This window comes from Oncorhynchus gorbuscha, unplaced genomic scaffold, assembly GCF_021184085.1.
Source record: "Oncorhynchus gorbuscha isolate QuinsamMale2020 ecotype Even-year unplaced genomic scaffold, OgorEven_v1.0 Un_scaffold_3896, whole genome shotgun sequence".
Lineage (NCBI taxonomy): Eukaryota > Metazoa > Chordata > Actinopteri > Salmoniformes > Salmonidae > Oncorhynchus > Oncorhynchus gorbuscha.
In genome coordinates, this window is record NW_025748038.1 from 16,833 (window position 1) to 41,532 (window position 24,700).

Genomic DNA, 24,700 nt, shown 5'->3' on the forward strand with positions numbered 1-24,700 from the left:
TTCCTGCTGCAGGAGAACCAACCTCCACTACAACAACACCACACATGGTCTTCCTGCTGCAGGAGAACCAACTTCCACTACAACAACATCACACATGGCCTGTCTTCCTGCTGCAGGAGAACCAACCTCCACTACAACAACACCAACACAGACGGAAACATTATTATTGGCTCGCTACTTCAATCACGAAACTGAGGTCACTAGAGGTCAAAAGAGCTTCATCCCTCTCGCCATCCTTCTCTTACCCCTTGACCCTGGTCTCCCTCCCTCCCTCCCTCCCTCCCTCCCTCCCTCCCTCCCTCCCCCTCCCTCCCCCTCCCTCCCTCCCCCTCCCTCCTCCCTGTCTTTGTGTGCTGAGGTAATCTGGGGGTGTTATGTGGTTAGTGTGTGTGTGGAATGTATTGGGGTAAGGGTGCATTGTTAGACTCTGTTAGAGTGTGTGCTAAACTCCTACAGCAGGGACAACACGACTGGACACCTGACCAGAGGTCTCTCTCTCTCTCTGTACCTCAGACGCTGCACAACCTGAACTCAAAGCTACCCAACACACAGTGGAGTAAGCTACAACTCTCAATACAATTACAAATTACCAATATTTATTGATCGGGAAGTGCTGCGCTGCGTTGGGACATAGCTGCGTTGGAGAGACGGTTGATGATCGAGGTTGGCTAGGTGGATTTCCTCTGGTTTTCACCCGTCAACGTGGACTACAGCAACAGAGACAAGATCAAGATGAACCAGACCAAGGTGGTAGAAGAGGAACTGTATAACTACTATGACTACTCAGACTGGTACTCCAACAATATGGAACCTACCAGACCTCCAAAAGAGTAAGTATGAGGGTCAGTAAATAGTATACTATTTAGCCAACACTTTTTAATAAATCCATAGCGATTTACAGTAATACATATATTTCCGTATAGGTGGCCACAGCACAGCGGGAATCACATTTTGTTCAACCCTGATGTTGCAAGCATCATGCTCTACCAACTGAGCCACACAGGATCAGTGCAATGAATTATGGGGGGGACTGTGTCATAATGTTATGATGATTTTATTTAATCTAAGATCAAGGGTTTCTCAATCACTGACCTGCATGGGCCAAAGTATAGCTGGTTTTCAATTCTTCCAGTTTTTCCACACATGATTAAATGATCTATTACAAATGGCATATTTTCAGTTGTTAGGTGAAACTGTTGTCAGATTCGCTACCGAGAGCACAGTCAGGCTGAACAGGTTATCTAGGGAGTTTGTTTTTGCTCTGTGTAAATGGTTTCTGACGGTCATCGCTCAGCTTGTGTTACATGACTGTTTCAGAGTTATTCTCCCGTGTGACCCCACAGCGGATGACCAGCTTTTTCACATATGCATCGCTTCAGTATCTGTAAGTATCGGACCTTCTGTCTATTTTTCAATATTTACACCCGGTGAAAACGTTTTACTTCAACCTCGAACAGGAAGTCATGTTGAGACCAAGGTCTCTTTTACTAATGAGCCATGTAATTACAGAGACACACATCCAGTACACATTTACCAACAACAGTAGGGGTCACAGGTCATATGAATATCAAATATGAATGTTTGGAATGAATGGAAACAGTAAATGTTTATATAGACCATGCCCTAAAGGGGATGTTCAGTCAGTACAGGTGACTGTAGACCATGCCCTAAAGGGGATGTTCAGTCAGTACAGATGACTATAGGCCATGTTCTAAAGGGGATGTTCAGTCAGTACAGATGACTATAGACCATGCCCTAAAGGGGATGTTCAGTCAGTACAGATGACTATAGACCATGCCCTAAAGGGGATGTTCAGTCAGTACAGATGACTATAGACCATGCCCTAAAGGGGATGTTCAGTCAGTACAGATGACTGTAGACCATGCCCTAAAGGGGATGTTCAGTCAGTACAGATGACTATAGACCATGCCCTAAAGGGGATGTTCAGTCAGTACATTGGTGCTACTCTCTATGACCTCAGAAAGCCATCTCCCTCAACATCATCAGTGATATATGTCATCGTTAGGCCTTGTCCAATTTGTGGTAGAGGGCTCGCTCCACTTTTCTGAGGAGAACAACGGCATGAATTATAATTGAACTGACACACCATAGGACTCTGCCAAATAGAGCACACTCAGAGCACTATGTAGGGACAACCTGGACTCAGGGGTACACGTAACATAGTAAATGTAAACCCGTGACACTCTGATGAGTATGATATGTTATGTTTGGTATGGTATGTATTCATGTGTGGCTGTCCAGCATCCATTTTGTATGATATGTTATGTTTGGTATGGTATGTATTCATGTGTGGCTGTCCAGCATCCATTTTGTATGATATGTTATGTTTGGTATGGTATGTATTCATGTGTGGCTGTCCAGCATCCATTTTGTATGATATGTTATGTTTGGTATGGTATGTATTCATGTGTGGCTGTCCAGCATCCATTTTGTATGATATGTTATGTTTGGTATGGTATGTATTCATGTGTGGCTGTCCAGCATCCATTTTGTATGATATGTTATGTTTGGTATGGTATGTATTCATGTGTGGCTGTCCAGCATCCATTTTGTATGATATGTTATGTTTGGTATGGTATGTATTCATGTGTGGCTGTCCAGCATCCATTTTGTATGATATGTTATGTTTGGTATGGTATGTATTCATGTGTGGCTGTCCAGCATCCATTTTGTATGATATGTTATGTTTGGTATGGTATGTATTCATGTGTGGCTGTCCAGCATCCATTTTGTATGATATGTTATGTTTGGTATTTTGTATGGTATGTATTCATGTGTGGCTGTCCAGCATCCATTTTGTATGATATGTTATGTTTGGTATGGTATGTATTCATGTTTGTGGCTGTCCAGCATCCATTTTGTATGATATGTTATGTTTGGTATGGTATGTATTCATGTGTGGCTGTCCAGCATCCATTTTGTATGATATGTTATGTTTGGTATGGTATGTATTCATGTGTGGCTGTCCAGCATCCATTTTGTATGATATGTTATGTTTGGTATGGTATGTATTCATGTGTGGCTGTCCAGCATCCATTTTGTATGATATGTTATGTTTGGTATGGTATGTATTCATGTGTGGCTGTCCAGCATCCATTTTGTATGATATGTTATGTTTGGTATGGTATGTATTCATGTGTGGCTGTCCAGCATCCATTTTGTATGATATGTTATGTTTGGTATGGTATGTATTCATGTGTGGCTGTCCAGCATCCATTTTGTATGATATGTTATGTTTGGTATGGTATGTATTCATGTGTGGCTGTCCAGCATCCATTTTGTATGATATGTTATGTTTGGTATGGTATGTATTCATGTGTGGCTGTCCAGCATCCATTTTTGTATGATATGTTATGTTTGGTATGGTATGTATTCATGTGTGGCTGTCCAGCATCCATTTTGTATGATATGTTATGTTTGGTATGGTATGTATTCATGTGTGGCTGTCCAGCATCCATTTTGTATGATATGTTATGTTTGGTATGGTATGTATTCATGTGTGGCTGTCCAGCATCCATTTTGTATGATATGTTATGTTTGGTATGGTATGTATTCATGTGTGGCTGTCCAGCATCCATTTTGTATGATATGTTATGTTTGGTATGGTATGTATTCATGTGTGGCTGTCCAGCATCCATTTTGTATGATATGTTATGTTTGGTATGGTATGTATTCATGTGTGGCTGTCCAGCATCCATTTTGTATGATATGTTATGTTTGGTATGGTATGTATTCATGTGTGGCTGTCCAGCATCCATTTTGTATGATATGTTATGTTTGGTATGGTATGTATTCATGTGTGGCTGTCCAGCATCCATTTTGTATGATATGTTATGTTTGGTATGGTATGTATTCATGTGTGGCTGTCCAGCATCCATTTTGTATGATATGTTATGTTTGGTATGGTATGTATTCATGTGTGGCTGTCCAGCATCCATTTTGTATGATATGTTATGTTTGGTATGGTATGTATTCATGTGTGGCTGTCCAGCATCCATTTTGTATGATATGTTATGTTTGGTATGGTATGTATTCATGTGTGGCTGTCCAGCATCCATTTTGTATGATATGTTATGTTTGGTATGGTATGTATTCATGTGTGGCTGTCCAGCATCCATTTTGTATGATATGTTATGTTTGGTATGGTATGTATTCATGTGTGGCTGTCCAGCATCCATTTTGTATGATATGTTATGTTTGGTATGGTATGTATTCATGTGTGGCTGTCCAGCATCCATTTTGTATGATATGTTATGTTTGGTATGGTATGTATTCATGTGTGGCTGTCCAGCATCCATTTTGTATGATATGTTATGTTTGGTATGGTATGTATTCATGTGTGGCTGTCCAGCATCCATTTTGTATGATATGTTATGTTTGGTATGGTATGTATTCATGTGTGGCTGTCCAGCATCCATTTTGTATGATATGTTATGTTTGGTATGGTATGTATTCATGTGTGGCTGTCCAGCATCCATTTTGTATGATATGTTATGTTTGGTATGGTATGTATTCATGTGTTATGGCTGTCCAGCATCCATTTTGTATGATATGTTATGTTTGGTATGGTATGTATTCATGTGTGGCTGTCCAGCATCCATTTTGTATGATATGTTATGTTTGGTATGGTATGTATTCATGTGTGGCTGTCCAGCATCCATTTTGTATGATATGTTATGTTTGGTATGGTATGTATTCATGTGTGGCTGTCCAGCATCCATTTTGTATGATATGTTATGTTTGGTATGGTATGTATTCATGTGTGGCTGTCCAGCATCCATTTTGTATGATATGTTATGTTTGGTATGGTATGTATTCATGTGTGGCTGTCCAGCATCCATTTTGTATGATATGTTATGTTTGGTATGGTATGTATTCATGTGTGGCTGTCCAGCATCCATTTTGTATGATATGTTATGTTTGGTATGGTATGTATTCATGTGTGGCTGTCCAGCATCCATTTTGTATGATATGTTATGTTTGGTATGTATTCATGTGTGGCTGTCCAGCATCCATTTTGTATTATGTTATGTTTGGTATGGTATGTATTCATGTGTGGCTGTCCAGCATCCATTTTGTATGATATGTTATGTTTGGTATGGTATGTATTCATGTGTGGCTGTCCAGCATCCATTTTGTATGATATGTTATGTTTGGTATGGTATGTATTCATGTGTGGCTGTCCAGCATCCATTTTGTATGATATGTTATGTTTGGTATGGTATGTATTCATGTGTGGCTGTCCAGCATCCATTTTGTATGATATGTTATGTTTGGTATGGTATGTATTCATGTGTGGCTGTCCAGCATCCATTTTGTATGATATGTTATGTTTGGTATGGTATGTATTCATGTGTGGCTGTCCAGCATCCATTTTGTATGATATGTTATGTTTGGTATGGTATGTATTCATGTGTGGCTGTCCAGCATCCATTTTGTATGATATGTTATGTTTGGTATGGTATGTATTCATGTGTGGCTGTCCAGCATCCATTTTGTATGATATGTTATGTTTGGTATGGTATGTATTCATGTGTGGCTGTCCAGCATCCATTTTGTATGATATGTTATGTTTGGTATGGTATGTATTCATGTGTGGCTGTCCAGCATCCATTTTGTATGATATGTTATGTTTGGTATGGTATGTATTCATGTGTGGCTGTCCAGCATCCATTTTGTATGATATGTTATGTTTGGTATTCATGGTGTGCATCCATTTTGTATGATATGTGTGTTTGGTATGGTATGTATTCAGCATCCATTTTGTATGATATGTTATGTTTGGTATGGTATGTATTCATGTGTGGCTGTCCAGCATCCATTTTGTATGATATGTTATGTTTGGTATGGTATGTATTCATGTGTGGCTGTCCAGCATCCATTTTGTATGATATGTTATGTTTGGTATGGTATGTATTCATGTGTGGCTGTCCAGCATCCATTTTGTATGATATGTTATGTTTGGTATGGTATGTATTCATGTGTGGCTGTCCAGCATCCATTTTGTATGATATGTTATGTTTGGTATGGTATGTATTCATGTGTGGCTGTCCAGCATCCATTTTGTATGATATGTTATGTTTGGTATGGTATGTATTCATGTGTGGCTGTCCAGCATCCATTTGGTATGATATGTTATGTTTGGTATGGTATGTATTCATGTGTGGCTGTCCAGCATCCATTTTGTATGATATGTTATGTTTGGTATGGTATGTATTCATGTGTGGCTGTCCAGCATCCATTTTGTATGATATGTTATGTTTGGTATGGTATGTATTCATGTGTGGCTGTCCAGCATCCATTTTGTATGATATGTTATGTTTGGTATGGTATGTATTCATGTGTGGCTGTCCAGCATCCATTTTGTATGATATGTTATGTTTGGTATGGTATGTATTCATGTGTGGCTGTCCAGCATCCATTTTGTATGATATGTTATGTTTGGTATGGTATGTATTCATGTGTGGCTGTCCAGCATCCATTTTGTATGATATGTTATGTTTGGTATGGTATGTATTCATGTGTGGCTGTCCAGCATCCATTTTGTATGATATGTTATGTTTGGTATGGTATGTATTCATGTGTGGCTGTCCAGCATCCATTTTGTATGATATGTTATGTTTGGTATGGTATGTATTCATGTGTATTCATGGCTGTCCAGCATCCATTTTGTATGATATGTTATGTTTGGTATGGTATGTATTCATGTGTGGCTGTCCAGCATCCATTTTGTATGATATGTTATGTTTGGTATGGTATGTATTCATGTGTGGCTGTCCAGCATCCATTTTGTATGATATGTTATGTTTGGTATGGTATGTATTCATGTGGGCTGTCCAGCATCCATTTTGTATGTTTGGTATATGTATTCATGTGTGGCTGTCCAGCATCCATTTTGTATGATATGGTATGTATTCATGTTTGTCCAGCATCCATTTTGTATGATATGTTATGTTTGGTATGGTATGTATTCATGTGTGGCTGTCCAGCATCCATTTTGTATGATATGTTATGTTTGGTATGGTATGTATTCATGTGTGGCTGTCCAGCATCCATTTTGTATGATATGTTATGTTTGGTATGGTATGTATTCATGTGTGGCTGTCCAGCATCCATTTTGTATGATATGTTATGTTTGGTATGGTATGTATTCATGTGTGGCTGTCCAGCATCCATTTTGTATGATATGTTATGTTTGGTATGGTATGTATTCATGTGTGGCTGTCCAGCATCCATTTTGTATGATATGTTATGTTTGGTATGGTATGTATTCATGTGTGGCTGTCCAGCATCCATTTTGTATGATATGTTATGTTTGGTATGGTATGTATTCATGTGTGGCTGTCCAGCATCCATTTTGTATGATATGTTATGTTTGGTATGGTATGTATTCATGTGTGGCTGTCCAGCATCCATTTTGTATGATATGTTATGTTTGGTATGGTATGTATTCATGTGTGGCTGTCCAGCATCCATTTTGTATGATATGTTCCTGAATTACAATTCAAATTATATCTTACAAATTCCAATTTGTTTTGGCTAACGCTAGCTAGGTGGATAATTGGTGGAAGGGAAGGGTTAGCTAACATGCTATATAGTCGCAAAGTAGCTAAAAAAGTAGTTGGTAGTTCCAATGTTGCTAATTAGAGAAAAGGCTAAAGTTGTCTGTGAGGAAATTCAAACACGCAATATTTTGGTTGCTAGATATTCATGTTCAAATCAAATCAAATCAAATGTTATTGGTCACATACACATGGTTAGCAGATGTTATTGGTCACATACACATGGTTAGCAGATGTTATTGGTTATCAGATGTTATTGGTCACATACACATGGTTAGCAGATGTTATTGGTTATCAGATGTTATTGGTCACATACACATGGTTATCAGATGTTATTGGTCACATACACATGGTTAGCAGATGTTATTGGTTATCAGATGTTATTGGTCACATACACATGGTTAGCAGATGTTATTGGTCACATACTCATGGTTATCAGATGTTATTGGTCACATACACATGGTTAGCAGATGTTATTGGTTATCAGATATTATTGGTCACATACACATGGTTAGCAGATGTTATTGGTCACATACTCATGGTTATCAGATGTTATTGGTCACATACACATGGTTAGCAGATGTTATTGGTTATCAGATATTATTGGTCACATACACATGGTTAGCAGATGTTATTGGTCACATACACATGGTTAGCAGATGTTATTGGTTATCAGATATTATTGGTCACATACACATGGTTAGCAGATGTTATTGGTCACATACTCATGGTTATCAGATGTTATTGGTCACATACACATGGTTAGCAGATGTTATTGGTTATCAGATATTATTGGTCACATACACATGGTTAGCAGATGTTATTGGTCACATACTCATGGTTATCAGATGTTATTGGTCACATACACATGGTTAGCAGATGTTATTGGTTATCAGATATTATTGGTCACATACACATGGTTAGCAGATGTTATTGGTCACATACACATGGTTAGCAGATGTTATTGGTTATCAGATATTATTGGTCACATACACATGGTTAGCAGATGTTATTGGTCACATACTCATGGTTATCAGATGTTATTGGTCACATACACATGGTTAGCAGATGTTATTGGTTATCAGATATTATTGGTCACATACACATGGTTAGCAGATGTTATTGGTCACATACTCATGGTTATCAGATGTTATTGGTCACATACTCATGGTTAGCAGATGTTATTGGTCACATACACATGGTTAGCAGATGTTATTGGTTATCAGATGTTATTGGTCACATACACATGGTTAGCAGATGTTATTGGTCACATACACATGGTTAGCAGATGTTAATGGTCACATACACATGGTTAGGAGATGTTAATGGTCACATACACATGGTTAGCAGATGTTATTGGTTAGCAGATGTTATTGGTCACATACACATGGTTAGCAGATGTTATTGGTCACATACACATGGTTAGCAGATGTTATTGGTTATCAGATGTTAATGGTCACATACACATGGTTAGCAGATGTTATTGGTTATCAGATGTTATTGGTCACATACACATGGTTATCAGATGTTATTGGTTATCAGATGTTATTGGTCACATACACATGGTTAGCAGATGTTATTGGTTATCAGATGTTATTGGTCACATACTCATGGTTAGCAGATGTTATTGGTCACATACATATGGTTAGCAGATGTTATTGGTTATCAGATGTTATTGGTCACATACACATGGTTAGCAGATGTTATTGGTTATCAGATGTTATTGGTCACATACACATGGTTAGCAGATGTTATTGGTCACATACACATGGTTAGCAGATGTTATTGGTTATCAGATGTTATTGGTCACATACACATGGTTAGCAGATGTTATTGGTCACATACACATGGTTATCAGATGTTATTGGTCACATACACATGGTTAGCAGATGTTATTGGTCACATACACATGGTTAGCAGATGTTATTGGTCACATACACATGGTTAGCAGATGTTAATGGTCACATACACATGGTTAGGAGATGTTAATGGTCACATACACATGGTTAGCAGATGTTATTGGTTAGCAGATGTTATTGGTCACATACACATGGTTAGCAGATGTTATTGGTCACATACACATGGTTAGCAGATGTTATTGGTTATCAGATGTTAATGGTCACATACACATGGTTAGGAGATGTTATTGGTCACATACTCATGGTTAGCAGATGTTATTGGTCACATACTCATGGTTAGCAGATGTTATTGGTTATCAAATGTTATTGGTCACATACACATGGTTAGCAGATGTTATTGGTCACATACTCATGGTTAGCAGATGTTATTGGTCACATACTCATGGTTAGCAGATGTTATTGGTTATCAAATGTTATTGGTCACATACACATGGTTAGCAGATGTTATTGGTCACATACACATGGTTAGCAGATGTTATTGGTTATCAGATGTTAATGGTCACATACACATGGTTATCAGATGTTATTGGTCACATACACATGGTTAGCAGATGTTATTGGTCACATACACATGGTTATCAGATGTTATTGGTCACATACACATGGTTAGCAGATGTTATTGGTTATCAGATATTATTGGTCACATACACATGGTTAGCAGATGTTATTGGTCACATACACATGGTTAGCAGATGTTATTGGTTATCAGATATTATTGGTCACATACACATGGTTAGCAGATGTTATTGGTCACATACTCATGGTTATCAGATGTTATTGGTCACATACACATGGTTAGCAGATGTTATTGGTTATCAGATATTATTGGTCACATACACATGGTTAGCAGATGTTATTGGTCACATACTCATGGTTATCAGATGTTATTGGTCACATACTCATGGTTAGCAGATGTTATTGGTCACATACACATGGTTAGCAGATGTTATTGGTTATCAGATGTTATTGGTCACATACACATGGTTAGCAGATGTTATTGGTCACATACACATGGTTAGCAGATGTTAATGGTCACATACACATGGTTAGGAGATGTTAATGGTCACATACACATGGTTAGCAGATGTTATTGGTTAGCAGATGTTATTGGTCACATACACATGGTTAGCAGATGTTATTGGTCACATACACATGGTTAGCAGATGTTATTGGTTATCAGATGTTAATGGTCACATACACATGGTTAGCAGATGTTATTGGTTATCAGATGTTATTGGTCACATACACATGGTTATCAGATGTTATTGGTTATCAGATGTTATTGGTCACATACACATGGTTAGCAGATGTTATTGGTTATCAGATGTTATTGGTCACATACTCATGGTTAGCAGATGTTATTGGTCACATACATATGGTTAGCAGATGTTATTGGTTATCAGATGTTATTGGTCACATACACATGGTTAGCAGATGTTATTGGTTATCAGATGTTATTGGTCACATACACATGGTTAGCAGATGTTATTGGTCACATACACATGGTTAGCAGATGTTATTGGTTATCAGATGTTATTGGTCACATACACATGGTTAGCAGATGTTATTGGTCACATACACATGGTTATCAGATGTTATTGGTCACATACACATGGTTAGCAGATGTTATTGGTCACATACACATGGTTAGCAGATGTTATTGGTCACATACACATGGTTAGCAGATGTTAATGGTCACATACACATGGTTAGGAGATGTTAATGGTCACATACACATGGTTAGCAGATGTTATTGGTTAGCAGATGTTATTGGTCACATACACATGGTTAGCAGATGTTATTGGTCACATACACATGGTTAGCAGATGTTATTGGTTATCAGATGTTAATGGTCACATACACATGGTTAGGAGATGTTATTGGTCACATACTCATGGTTAGCAGATGTTATTGGTCACATACTCATGGTTAGCAGATGTTATTGGTTATCAAATGTTATTGGTCACATACACATGGTTAGCAGATGTTATTGGTCACATACTCATGGTTAGCAGATGTTATTGGTCACATACTCATGGTTAGCAGATGTTATTGGTTATCAAATGTTATTGGTCACATACACATGGTTAGCAGATGTTATTGGTCACATACACATGGTTAGCAGATGTTATTGGTTATCAGATGTTAATGGTCACATACACATGGTTATCAGATGTTATTGGTCACATACACATGGTTAGCAGATGTTATTGGTCACATACACATGGTTATCAGATGTTATTGGTCACATACACATGGTTAGCAGATGTTATTGGTCACATACACATGGTTAGCAGATGTTATTGGTCACATACACATGGTTAGCAGATGTTATTGGTCACATACACATGGTTAGCAGATGTTATTGGTTATCAGATGTTATTGGTCACATACACATGGTTAGCAGATGTTATTGGTCACATACACATGGTTAGCAGATGTTAATGGTCACATACACATGGTTAGGAGATGTTAATGGTCACATACACATGGTTAGCAGATGTTATTGGTTAGCAGATGTTATTGGTCACATACACATGGTTAGCAGATGTTATTGGTCACATACACATGGTTAGCAGATGTTATTGGTTATCAGATGTTAATGGTCACATACACATGGTTAGCAGATGTTATTGGTTATCAGATGTTATTGGTCACATACACATGGTTATCAGATGTTATTGGTTATCAGATGTTATTGGTCACATACACATGGTTAGCAGATGTTATTGGTTATCAGATGTTATTGGTCACATACTCATGGTTAGCAGATGTTATTGGTCACATACACATGGTTAGCAGATGTTATTGGTTATCAGATGTTATTGGTCACATACACATGGTTAGCAGATGTTATTGGTTATCAGATGTTATTGGTCACATACACATGGTTAGCAGATGTTATTGGTCACATACACATGGTTAGCAGATGTTATTGGTTATCAGATGTTATTGGTCACATACACATGGTTAGCAGATGTTATTGGTCACATACACATGGTTATCAGATGTTATTGGTCACATACACATGGTTAGCAGATGTTATTGGTCACATACACATGGTTATCAGATGTTATTGGTCACATACACATGGTTAGCAGATGTTAATGGTCACATACACATGGTTAGGAGATGTTAATGGTCACATACACATGGTTAGCAGATGTTATTGGTTAGCAGATGTTATTGGTCACATACACATGGTTAGCAGATGTTATTGGTCACATACACATGGTTAGCAGATGTTATTGGTTATCAGATGTTAATGGTCACATACACATGGTTAGCAGATGTTATTGGTTATCAGATGTTAATGGTCACATACACATGGTTATCAGATGTTATTGGTTATCAGATGTTATTGGTCACATACACATGGTTAGCAGATGTTATTGGTTATCAGATGTTATTGGTCACATACTCATGGTTAGCAGATGTTATTGGTCACATACACATGGTTAGCAGATGTTATTGGTTATCAGATGTTATTGGTCACATACACATGGTTAGCAGATGTTATTGGTTATCAGATGTTATTGGTCACATACACACGGTTAGCAGATGTTATTGGTCACATACACATGGTTAGCAGATGTTATTGGTTATCAGATGTTATTGGTCACATACACATGGTTAGCAGATGTTATTGGTCACATACACATGGTTATCAGATGTTATTGGTCACATACACATGGTTATCAGATGTTATTGGTCACATACACATGGTTAGCAGATGTTATTGGTCACATACACATGGTTAGCAGATGTTATTGGTCACATACACATGGTTAGCAGATGTTATTGGTCACATACACATGGTTAGCAGATGTTATTGGTTATCAGATGTTATTGGTCACATACACATGGTTATCAGATGTTATTGGTCACATACACATGGTTAGCAGATGTTAATGGTTATCAGATGTTATTGGTCACATACACATGGTTAGCAGATGTTATTGGTCACATACACATGGTTAGCAGATGTTATTGGTCACATACACATGGTTATCAGATGTTATTGGTCACATACACATGGTTATCAGATGTTATTGGTTATCAGATGTTATTGGTCACATACACATGGTTAGCAGATGTTATTGGTCACATACACATGGTTAGCAGATGTTATTGGTTACATACACATGGTTATCAGATGTTATTGGTCACATACACATGGTTATCAGATGTTAATGGTCACATACACATGGTTAGCAGATGTTATTGGTCACATACACATGGTTATCAGATGTTATTGGTCACATACACATGGTTATCAGATGTTAATGGTCACATACACATGGTTAGCAGATGTTATTGGTCACATACACATGGTTATCAGATGTTAATGGTCACATACACATGGTTAGCAGATGTTAATGGTCACATACACATGGTTAGCAGATGTTAATGGTCACATACTCATGGTTAGCAGATGTTATTGGTTATCAGATGTTAATGGTCACATACACATGGTTAGCAGATGTTATTGGTTATCAGATGTTATTGGTCACATACACATGGTTAGCAGATGTTAATGGTCACATACACATGGTTATCAGATGTTAATGGTCACATACACATGGTTATCAGATGTTAATGGTCACATACACATGGTTAGCAGATGTTAATGGTCACATACACATGGTTAGCAGATGTTAATGGTCACATACTCATGGTTAGCAGATGTTATTGGTTATCAGATGTTATTGGTCACATACACATGGTTAGCAGATGTTATTGGTCACATACACATGGTTAGCAGATGTTATTGGTTATCAGATGTTGTTGGTCACATACATGGTTAGCAGATGTTATTGGTCACATACGCATGGTTATCAGATGTTATTGGTCACATACACATGGTTAGCAGATGTTATTGGTCACATACACATGGTTATCAGATGTTATTGGTCACATACACATGGTTAGCAGATGTTAATGGTCACATACACATGGTTAGGAGATGTTAATGGTCACATACACATGGTTAGCAGATGTTATTGGTTAGCAGATGTTATTGGTCACATACACATGGTTAGCAGATGTTATTGGTTATCAGATGTTAATGGTCACATACACATGGTTAGCAGATGTTATTGGTTATCAGATGTTATTGGTCACATACACATGATTATCAGATGTTATTGGTCACATACACATGGTTAGCAGATGTTATTGGTTATCAGATGTTAATGGTCACATACACATGGTTAGCAGATGTTATTGGTTATCAGATGTTAATGGTCACATACACATGGTTATCAGATGTTATTGGTTATCAGATGTTATTGGTCACATACACATGGTTAGCAGATGTTATTGGTTATCAGATGTTATTGGTCACATACTCATGGTTAGCAGATGTTATTGGTCACATACACATGGTTAGCAGATGTTATTGGTTATCAGATGTTATTGGTCACATACACATGGTTAGCAGATGTTATGTTATTGGTTATCAGATGTTATTGGTCACATACACACGGTTAGCAGATGTTATTGGTCACATACACATGGTTAGCAGATGTTATTGGTTATCAGATGTTATTGGTCACATACACATGGTTAGCAGATGTTATTGGTCACATACACATGGTTATCAGATGTTATTGGTCACATACACATGGTTATCAGATGTTATTGGTCACATACACATGGTTAGCAGATGTTATTGGTCACATACACATGGTTAGCAGATGTTATTGGTCACATACACATGGTTAGCAGATGTTATTGGTCACATACACATGGTTAGCAGATGTTATTGGTTATCAGATGTTATTGGTCACATACACATGGTTATCAGATGTTATTGGTCACATACACATGGTTAGCAGATGTTAATGGTTATCAGATGTTATTGGTCACATACACATGGTTAGCAGATGTTATTGGTCACATACACATGGTTAGCAGATGTTATTGGTCACATACACATGGTTATCAGATGTTATTGGTCACATACACATGGTTATCAGATGTTATTGGTTATCAGATGTTATTGGTCACATACACATGGTTAGCAGATGTTATTGGTCACATACACATGGTTAGCAGATGTTATTGGTTACATACACATGGTTATCAGATGTTATTGGTCACATACACATGGTTATCAGATGTTAATGGTCACATACACATGGTTAGCAGATGTTATTGGTCACATACACATGGTTATCAGATGTTATTGGTCACATACACATGGTTATCAGATGTTAATGGTCACATACACATGGTTAGCAGATGTTATTGGTCACATACACATGGTTATCAGATGTTAATGGTCACATACACATGGTTAGCAGATGTTAATGGTCACATACACATGGTTAGCAGATGTTAATGGTCACATACTCATGGTTAGCAGATGTTATTGGTTATCAGATGTTAATGGTCACATACACATGGTTAGCAGATGTTATTGGTTATCAGATGTTATTGGTCACATACACATGGTTAGCAGATGTTAATGGTCACATACACATGGTTATCAGATGTTAATGGTCACATACACATGGTTATCAGATGTTAATGGTCACATACACATGGTTAGCAGATGTTAATGGTCACATACACATGGTTAGCAGATGTTAATGGTCACATACTCATGGTTAGCAGATGTTATTGGTTATCAGATGTTATTGGTCACATACACATGGTTAGCAGATGTTATTGGTCACATACACATGGTTAGCAGATGTTATTGGTTATCAGATGTTGTTGGTCACATACACATGGTTAGCAGATGTTATTGGTCACATACGCATGGTTATCAGATGTTATTGGTCACATACACATGGTTAGCAGATGTTATTGGTCACATACACATGGTTATCAGATGTTATTGGTCACATACACATGGTTAGCAGATGTTAATGGTCACATACACATGGTTAGGAGATGTTAATGGTCACATACACATGGTTAGCAGATGTTATTGGTTAGCAGATGTTATTGGTCACATACACATGGTTAGCAGATGTTATTGGTTATCAGATGTTAATGGTCACATACACATGGTTAGCAGATGTTATTGGTTATCAGATGTTATTGGTCACATACACATGATTATCAGATGTTATTGGTCACATACACATGGTTAGCAGATGTTATTGGTTATCAGATGTTATTGGTCACATACACATGGTTAGCAGATGTTATTGGTTATCAGATGTTATTGGTCACATACACATGGTTAGCAGATGTTATTGGTCACATACACATGGTTAGCAGATGTTATTGGTTATCAGATGTTATTGGTCACATACACATGGTTATCAGATGTTATTGGTCACATACACATGGTTATCAGATGTTATTGGTCACATACACATGGTTATCAGATGTTATTGGTCACATACACATGGTTAGCAGATGTTATTGGTCACATACACATGGTTAGCAGATGTTATTGGTCACATACACATGGTTAGCAGATGTTATTGGTCACATACACATGGTTAGCAGATGTTATTGGTTATCAGATGTTATTGGTCACATACACATGGTTATAAGATGTTATTGGTCACATACACATGGTTAGCAGATGTTAATGGTTATCAGATGTTATTGGTCACATACACATGGTTAGCAGATGTTATTGGTCACATACACATGGTTAGCAGATGTTATTGGTCACATACACATGGTTATCAGATGTTATTGGTCACATACACATGGTTATCAGATGTTATTGGTTATCAGATGTTATTGGTCACATACACATGGTTAGCAGATGTTATTGGTCACATACACATGGTTAGCAGATGTTATTGGTCACATACACATGGTTATCAGATGTTATTGGTCACATACACATGGTTATCAGATGTTATTGGTCACATACACATGGTTATCAGATGTTATTGGTCACATACACATGGTTATCAGATGTTAATGGTCACATACACATGGTTAGCAGATGTTATTGGTCACATACACATGGTTATCAGATGTTATTGGTCACATACACATGGTTATCAGATGTTAATGGTCACATACACATGGTTAGCAGATGTTATTGGTCACATACACATGGTTATCAGATGTTAATGGTCACATACACATGGTTAGCAGATGTTAATGGTCACATACACATGGTTAGCAGATGTTAATGGTCACATACACATGGTTATCAGATGTTATTGGTCACATACACATGGTTAGCAGATGTTAATGGTCACATACACATGGTTAGCAGATGTTATTGGTCACATACACATGGTTAGCAGATGTTATTGGTCACATACACATGGTTAGCAGATGTTATTGGTTATCAGATGTTATTGGTCACATACACATGGTTAGCAGATGTTATTGGTCACATACACATGGTTATCAGATGTTATTGGTCACATACACATGGTTAGCAGATGTTATTGGTCACATACACATGGTTATCAGATGTTATTGGTCACATACACATGGTTAGGAGATGTTATTGGTCACATACACATGGTTAGCAGATGTTATTGGTCACATACACATGGTTAGCAGATGTTATTGGTTATCAGATGTTATTGGTCACATACACATGGTTAGCAGATGTTATTGGTTATCAGATGTTATTGGTCACATACACATGGTTAGCAGATGTTATTGGTTATCAGATGTTATTGGTCACATACTCATGGTTAGGAGATGTTATTGGTCACATACACATGGTTAGCAGATGTTATTGGTCACATACACATGGTTAGCGGATGTTATTGGTTATCAGATGTTATTGGTCACATACACATGGTTAGCAGATGTTATTGGTTATCAGATGTTATTGGTCACATACACATGGTTAGCAGATGTTATTGGTTATCAGATGTTATTGGTCACATACTCATGGTTAGCAGATGTTATTGGTTATCAGATGTTATTGGTTATCAGATGTTATTGGTCACATACACATGGTTAGCAGATGTTATTGGTCACATACACATGGTTATCAGATGTTATTGGTTAGCAGATGTTATTGGTCACATACACATGGTTAGCAGATGTTATTGGTTAGCAGATGTTATTGGTCACATACACATGGTTAGCAGATGTTATTGGTTAGCAGATGTTATTGGTCACATACTCATGGTTATCAGATGTTATTGGTTAGCAGATGTTATTGGTCACATACACATGGTTATCAGATGTTATCGGTTAGCAGATGTTATTGGTCACATACACATGGTTAGCAGATGTTATTGGTCACATACACATGGTTAGCAGATGTTATTGGTTAGCAGATGTTATTGGTCACATACACATGGTTAGCAGATGTTATTGGTCACATACACATGGTTAGCAGATGTTATTGGTCACATACACATGGTTAGCAGATGTTATTGGTTATCAGATGTTATTGGTCACATACTCATGGTTAGCAGATGTTATTGGTCACATACACATGGTTAGCAGATGTTATTGGTCACATACACATGGTTAGCAGATGTTATTGGTTATCAGATGTTATTGGTCACATACTCATGGTTAGCAGATGTTATTGGTCACATACTCATGGTTAGCAGATGTTATTGGTCACATACTCATGGTTAGCAGATGTTATTGGTCACATACTCATGGTTAGCAGATGTTAATGTGAGTGTAGCGAAACTACCTAATACACACAAATCTAAAGGGGTGAATGAGAATATGTACATATAAGTATATGGATGAGTGATGGCCGAGCGGCACAGGCAAGGTGCAGTAGATGGTATAAAATACAGTATATACTGTACATGTGATGTGAGTAATGTAAGATATGTAAACATTATTTAAAGTGACTAGTGATCCATTTATTAAGGTGGCCAGTGATTGGGTCTCAGTGTAGGCAGCAGCCTCTCTGAGTTAGTGATTGGGTATCAGTGTAGGCAGCAGCCTCTCTGAGTTAGTGATTGGGTCTCAGTGTAGGCAGCAGCCTCTCTGAGTTAGTGATTGGGTCTCAGTGTAGGCAGCAGCCTCTCTGAGTTAGTGATTGGGTCTCAGTGTAGGCAGCAGCCTCTCTGAGTTAGTGATTGGGTCTCAGTGTAGGCAGCAGCCTCTCTGAGTTAGTGATTGGGTCTCAGTGTAGGCAGCAGCCTCTCTGAGTTAGTGATTGGGTCTCAGTGTAGGCAGCAGCCTCTCTGAGTTAGTGATTGGGTCTCAGTGTAGGCAGCAGCCTCTCTGAGTTAGTGATTGGGTCTCAGTGTAGGCAGCAGCCTCTCTGAGTTAGTGATTGGGTCTCAGTGTAGGCAGCAGCCTCTCTGAGTTAGTGATGGCTGTTTAACAGTTTAATGGCCTTGAGTTAGAAGCTGTTTTTCAGTCTCTCGGTCCCAGCTTTGATGCATCTGTACTGACCTCGCTTTCTGGATGGTAGCGGGGAACAGGCAGTGGCTCGGGTGGTTGTTGTCCTTGATGATCTTTTTGGCTTTCCTGTGACATTGGGTGCCGTAGATGTCATGGAGGGCAGGTAGTTTGCCCCCGGTTATGCGTTGTGCAGACCGCACCACCCTCTGGAGAGCCTTGTGGTTGAGTGCGGTGCAGTTGCCGTAACAGGTTGTGATACAGCCCGACAGGATGCTCTCGATTGTGCATCTGTAAAGGTTTGTCAGGGTTTTGGGTGACAGGCCGAATTTCTTCAGCCTCCTGAGGTTGAAGAGGCGCCGTTGCGCCTTCTTCACCACACTGTCTGTGTGGGTGGACCATTTCAGTTTGTCTGTGATGTGTACGCCCATGTTATACACCCAAACGCCCCAACCGTACCAAACGTAACATATCATACTCTTTTGAGTGTCCCAGGTTATTTAAGGTTTCCTATGTTACGTCTAGTCTATGAGACCAGGCTGGAAGGGTGGGTCAGCGTCTCCACTTACCAGGGGTTCATCAAAAATAATGAGACAATGGGGAGGTAGCATTCAGAAGGTCCTTTCCTAGGAGTACCCCCCCCCCCATATTACTTCAGGCCCTCTGGCTTGACAACATGGTACATTAGATGATTATCTTAGATGTACTGTAGTTTAGGAGAGGAATTGGAGTTCCTATTGTATCACTTTATGGAATATCTTGTCTCCTAGCTCGTTGTGGTGCTGATTCTAGCAGTCCTGTAGTTGTACTGTAGTTTAGGAGAGGAATTAGAGTTCCTATTGTATCACTTTATGGAATATCTTGTCTCCTAGCTCGTTGTGGTGCTGATTCTAGCAGTCCTGTAGTTGTACTGTAGTTTAGGAGAGGAATTAGAGTTCCTATTGTAATCACTTTATGGAATATCTTGTCTCCTAGCTCGTTGTGGTGCTGATTCTAGCAGTCCTGTAGTTGTACTGTAGTTTAGGAGAGGAATTGGAGTTCCTATTGTATCACTTTATGGAATATCTTGTCTCCTAGCTCGTTGTGGTGCTGATTCTAGCAGTCCTGTAGTTGTACTGTAGTTTAGGAGAGGAATTAGAGTTCCTATTGTATCACTTTATGGAATATCTTGTCTCCTAGCTCGTTGTGGTGCTGATTCTAGCAGTCATGTAGTTGTACTGTAGTTTAGGAGAGGAATTAGAGTTCCTATTGTATCGCTTTATGGAATATCTTGTCTCCTAGCTCGTTGTGGTGCTGATTCTAGCAGTCTTGTAGTTGTACTGTAGTTTAGGAGAGGAATTAGAGTTCCTATTGTATCACTTTATGGAATATCTTGTCTCCTAGCTCGTTGTGGTGCTGATTCTAGCAGTCCTGTAGTTGTACTGTAGTTTAGGAGAGGAATTGGAGTTCCTATTGTATCACTTTATGGAATATCTTGTCTCCTAGCTCGTTGTGGTGCTGATTCTAGCAGTCCTGTAGTTGTACTGTAGTTTAGGAGAGGAATTGGAGTTCCTATTGTATCACTTTATGGAATATCTTGTCTCCTAGCTCGTTGTGGTGCTGATTCTAGCAGTCCTGTAGTTGTACTGTAGTTTAGGAGAGGAATTAGAGTTCCTATTGTATCACTTTATGGAATATCTTGTCTCCTAGCTCGTTGTGGTGCTGATTCTAGCAGTCCTGAAGAGGAGAAAGAGTCTATGTGAGGGTTTTGCCAGTGGATCAACTGGCATCTCAAGGTAAAGTGCAGGTTCATTTACCAAACACAGCAACATGAAGCAACCAGGAACTCTTGTCAATATGTGACAACCCACTGGGCAAATACTGGTTCAAAATCAGCGTTGTTTCCATGTAATTTCAACACCAAAATGAAACGTGATGACATTGAATCAATGTGGGAAACTAATTGGATTTGAGAAAAAAAAGAAAGGAAATGTGAGGGAATTTCCTGTTTTTTTTCCACCCAAAATTGAACCTAAAAATCCAATGACATGGTGACATTTAGTTGTTGATTTCATGTTGAATTCATGTTAGTTGACAACTCAACCAAATGTAAATCAAAACTAGACGTTGAACTGACATCTGTGCCCAGTGGGAAACCACACAAAATATCACTGTTACAAAAACAACTCAGGCTGCCTCATCGCAATAACATACAATTTATAACAATTTATAACAATGAAATATGTTACCATTCATTTGCGGTTGTTTGCTTGGTCTTATCTCTGGTCTCTTCCCGCTGTGTTGCCCCCCACCAGTCCAGTGAACTTCCTGGACCAGACGCAGCACAAAGCCCTCGCAGTGGCTGTGTTTGGGCTGGTCTTCAGCAAGCTGTCTGTATTGGTCCTGGCTCCAGATCCCCTGCCCTTCTCCAAAGACACCCCTCAGGAAATCAAAGGTGTGCAGCTGTGTCCCTGTCCCATTAAAACCTCTTGAATGTAAAGCTCTCATATTTGGTGACCCTATTTTTTAAACAATTTTTTATTCAATTCAGTCTGGTGTGAAAACGGTAGTCCCTATCTGCAAAGTCTGCCGTCAGCTGAGTATCTTGGCTCTTGATCGGTGCCTTCAAATCTTCGGTGTGACTTACTACCATATATGGGCATACGAATTTATAAGGGCAGGCAGAGCCGATGACCTCATTTTCAAGATGGCTGCTACCTACAAGTTCGGTTAGCGTTGTGAAGCATAAAGAAAATAATCAGGGAATACGTCGATAGACACCGAAAGCCGGGACTCCACAGATCATGAGGAGGTCTTATTTGTCTGTCCGTGACCTACCGTTATCGATCACCAGCCTACTGCCATGTTATCTGGTGATGTAGGACTTAATGGCAACATCCAATTTCCACCGAGGGACTATATCTGTGCACATCAAAAATATGATGTTGCCTGGTTACGCGCTGTAGGCATCCATTACACGGGGGATTGGCTACTATGGCACCTTGACAGTATCGTAGCCAATGAGATAAGCTTTCCAGAGATATGCAGTTTACCTGAGTGGCACAAAGCATTGCCTAGAACATTTTAAGATCCAACGTGCAAAAACAGAGTAATAAAAAACTTTCTGACACTTTGGAGAGGTTGAAAGGGCACTTACATGTCCCCTGGATACCCCATAACACCACCACAATGTTGGAGTGAGGTTGAAAGGGCACTTAAATGTCCCCTGGATACCCCATAACACCACCACAATGTTGGAGTGAGGTTGAAAGGGCACTTAAATGTCCCCTGTTGATACCCCATAACACCACCACAATGTTGGAGTGAGGTTGAAAGGGCACTTAAATGTCCCCTGGATACCCCATAACACCACCACAATGTTGGAGTGAGGTTGAAAGGGCACTTAAATGTCCCCTGGATACCCCATAACACCACCACAATGTTGGAGTGAGGTTGAAAGTCCCCTGGATACAACACCACCACAATGTTGGAGTGAGGTTGAAAGGGCACTTAAATGTCCCCTGGATACCCCATAACACCACCACAATGTTGGAGTGAGGTTGAAAGGGCACTTAAATGTCCCCTGGATACCCCATAACACCACCACAATGTTGGAGTGAGGTTGAAAGGGCACTTAAATGTCCCCTGGATACCCCATAACACCACCACAATGGAAGAAACTGTGTTTTTGGAGTGATTCTGAACACATATCATTTAAGGATTGAAAATAAATGTAATAGCACCACCACAATGTTGAATGATCTAATTTACAGACATAAATGTCCCCTGTGAAAGGGCACTTCCACACAAACAGTAGGCATCCCTGGATACCCATAACACCACCACAATACATAAATGTCACACAAACAGTTGATATCCTTAAATGTCCCCTGGATCCCCACAGTGAGGTTGAAAGGGCATACACACAAACAATGTTGGAGATATCCTACACACATACACACCACACAGACAGTAGGTAAATGTCCCTACGCCCCACATACATACACACAAACAGTAGGTATCCTAAATGCACATACATACACACAAATGTTGGAGTAGGTATCCTAAATGCCCATACATAACACCACAAACAGGTTGAAAGGTATCCCCTGGATACCCCACACCACCACAATACATACACATATCAAACAAATATGTAATAGTGATCCTTTGCACATACGTCACTTCCATACAAACAGTACCTACACACACAGACAGTAGGTATCCTACACACATACATACACACAAACAGTAGGTATCCTACACACATACATACACACAGTAGGTATCCTACGCACATACATACACACAAACAGTAGATATCCTACACACATACATACACACAGTAGGTATCCTACGCACATACATACACACAAACAGTAGATATCCTACGGTCATACATACACACAAACAGTACATATCCTACACACATACACACACACAGACAGTAGGTATCCTACACACATACATACACACAAACAGTACGTATCCTACACACATACACACACACAGACAGTAGGTATCCTACATACATACATACACACAAACAGTAGATATCCTACGCACATACATACACACAAACAGTAGGTATCCTACGCACATACATACACACAAACAGTAGATATCCTACGCACATACATACACACAAACAGTAGATATCCTACGCACATAAATACACACAAACAGTGGGTGAGTTTTATCCTTCTCCGTAGTTCTCACCACTGTGTATCACTACCCAGCTGACAGTTCCATTCCCCCCAGATTAGTGAGACCTTGAGAAGTACTCCCTGTCCTCATAGGTTTATCCATAGTTCTCACCACTGTGTAGCACTACCCAGCCGACAGTTCCATTCCCCCCAGATTAGGGAGACCTTGAGAAGTACTCCCTGTCCTCATAGGTTTATCCATAGTTCTCACCACTGTGTATCACTACCAAGCCGACAGTTCCAT

The 24,700-nt window shown here is 39.0% G+C and overlaps 1 protein-coding gene across 1 annotated transcript; it reads left to right on the forward strand.

Moving 5' to 3' along the window:
- Positions 1 to 386: 386 nt before the first annotated feature.
- On the forward strand, positions 387 to 22,243 carry LOC124028240 (receptor for retinol uptake stra6-like). Its single transcript, XM_046340353.1, has 4 exons — positions 387 to 830; positions 1,318 to 1,384; positions 21,461 to 21,546; positions 22,066 to 22,243. Exons 1-4 carry the CDS (start codon positions 733 to 735, stop codon positions 22,241 to 22,243), a joined length of 429 nt encoding a protein of 142 aa, XP_046196309.1. The 5' UTR covers positions 387 to 732.
- Positions 22,244 to 24,700: the final 2,457 nt, after the last annotated feature.

Coding starts and splice junctions, on each gene's coding strand:
- LOC124028240 (XM_046340353.1), top strand. CDS start 733: ATGAACCAGACCAAGGTGGTAGAAGAGGAACTGTATAACTACTATGAC. Junction 831..1,317: donor CCTACCAGACCTCCAAAAGA/GTAAGTATGAGG, acceptor TGACTGTTTCAG/AGTTATTCTCCCGTGTGACC. Junction 21,547..22,065: donor GGATCAACTGGCATCTCAAG/GTAAAGTGCAGG, acceptor GCCCCCCACCAG/TCCAGTGAACTTCCTGGACC.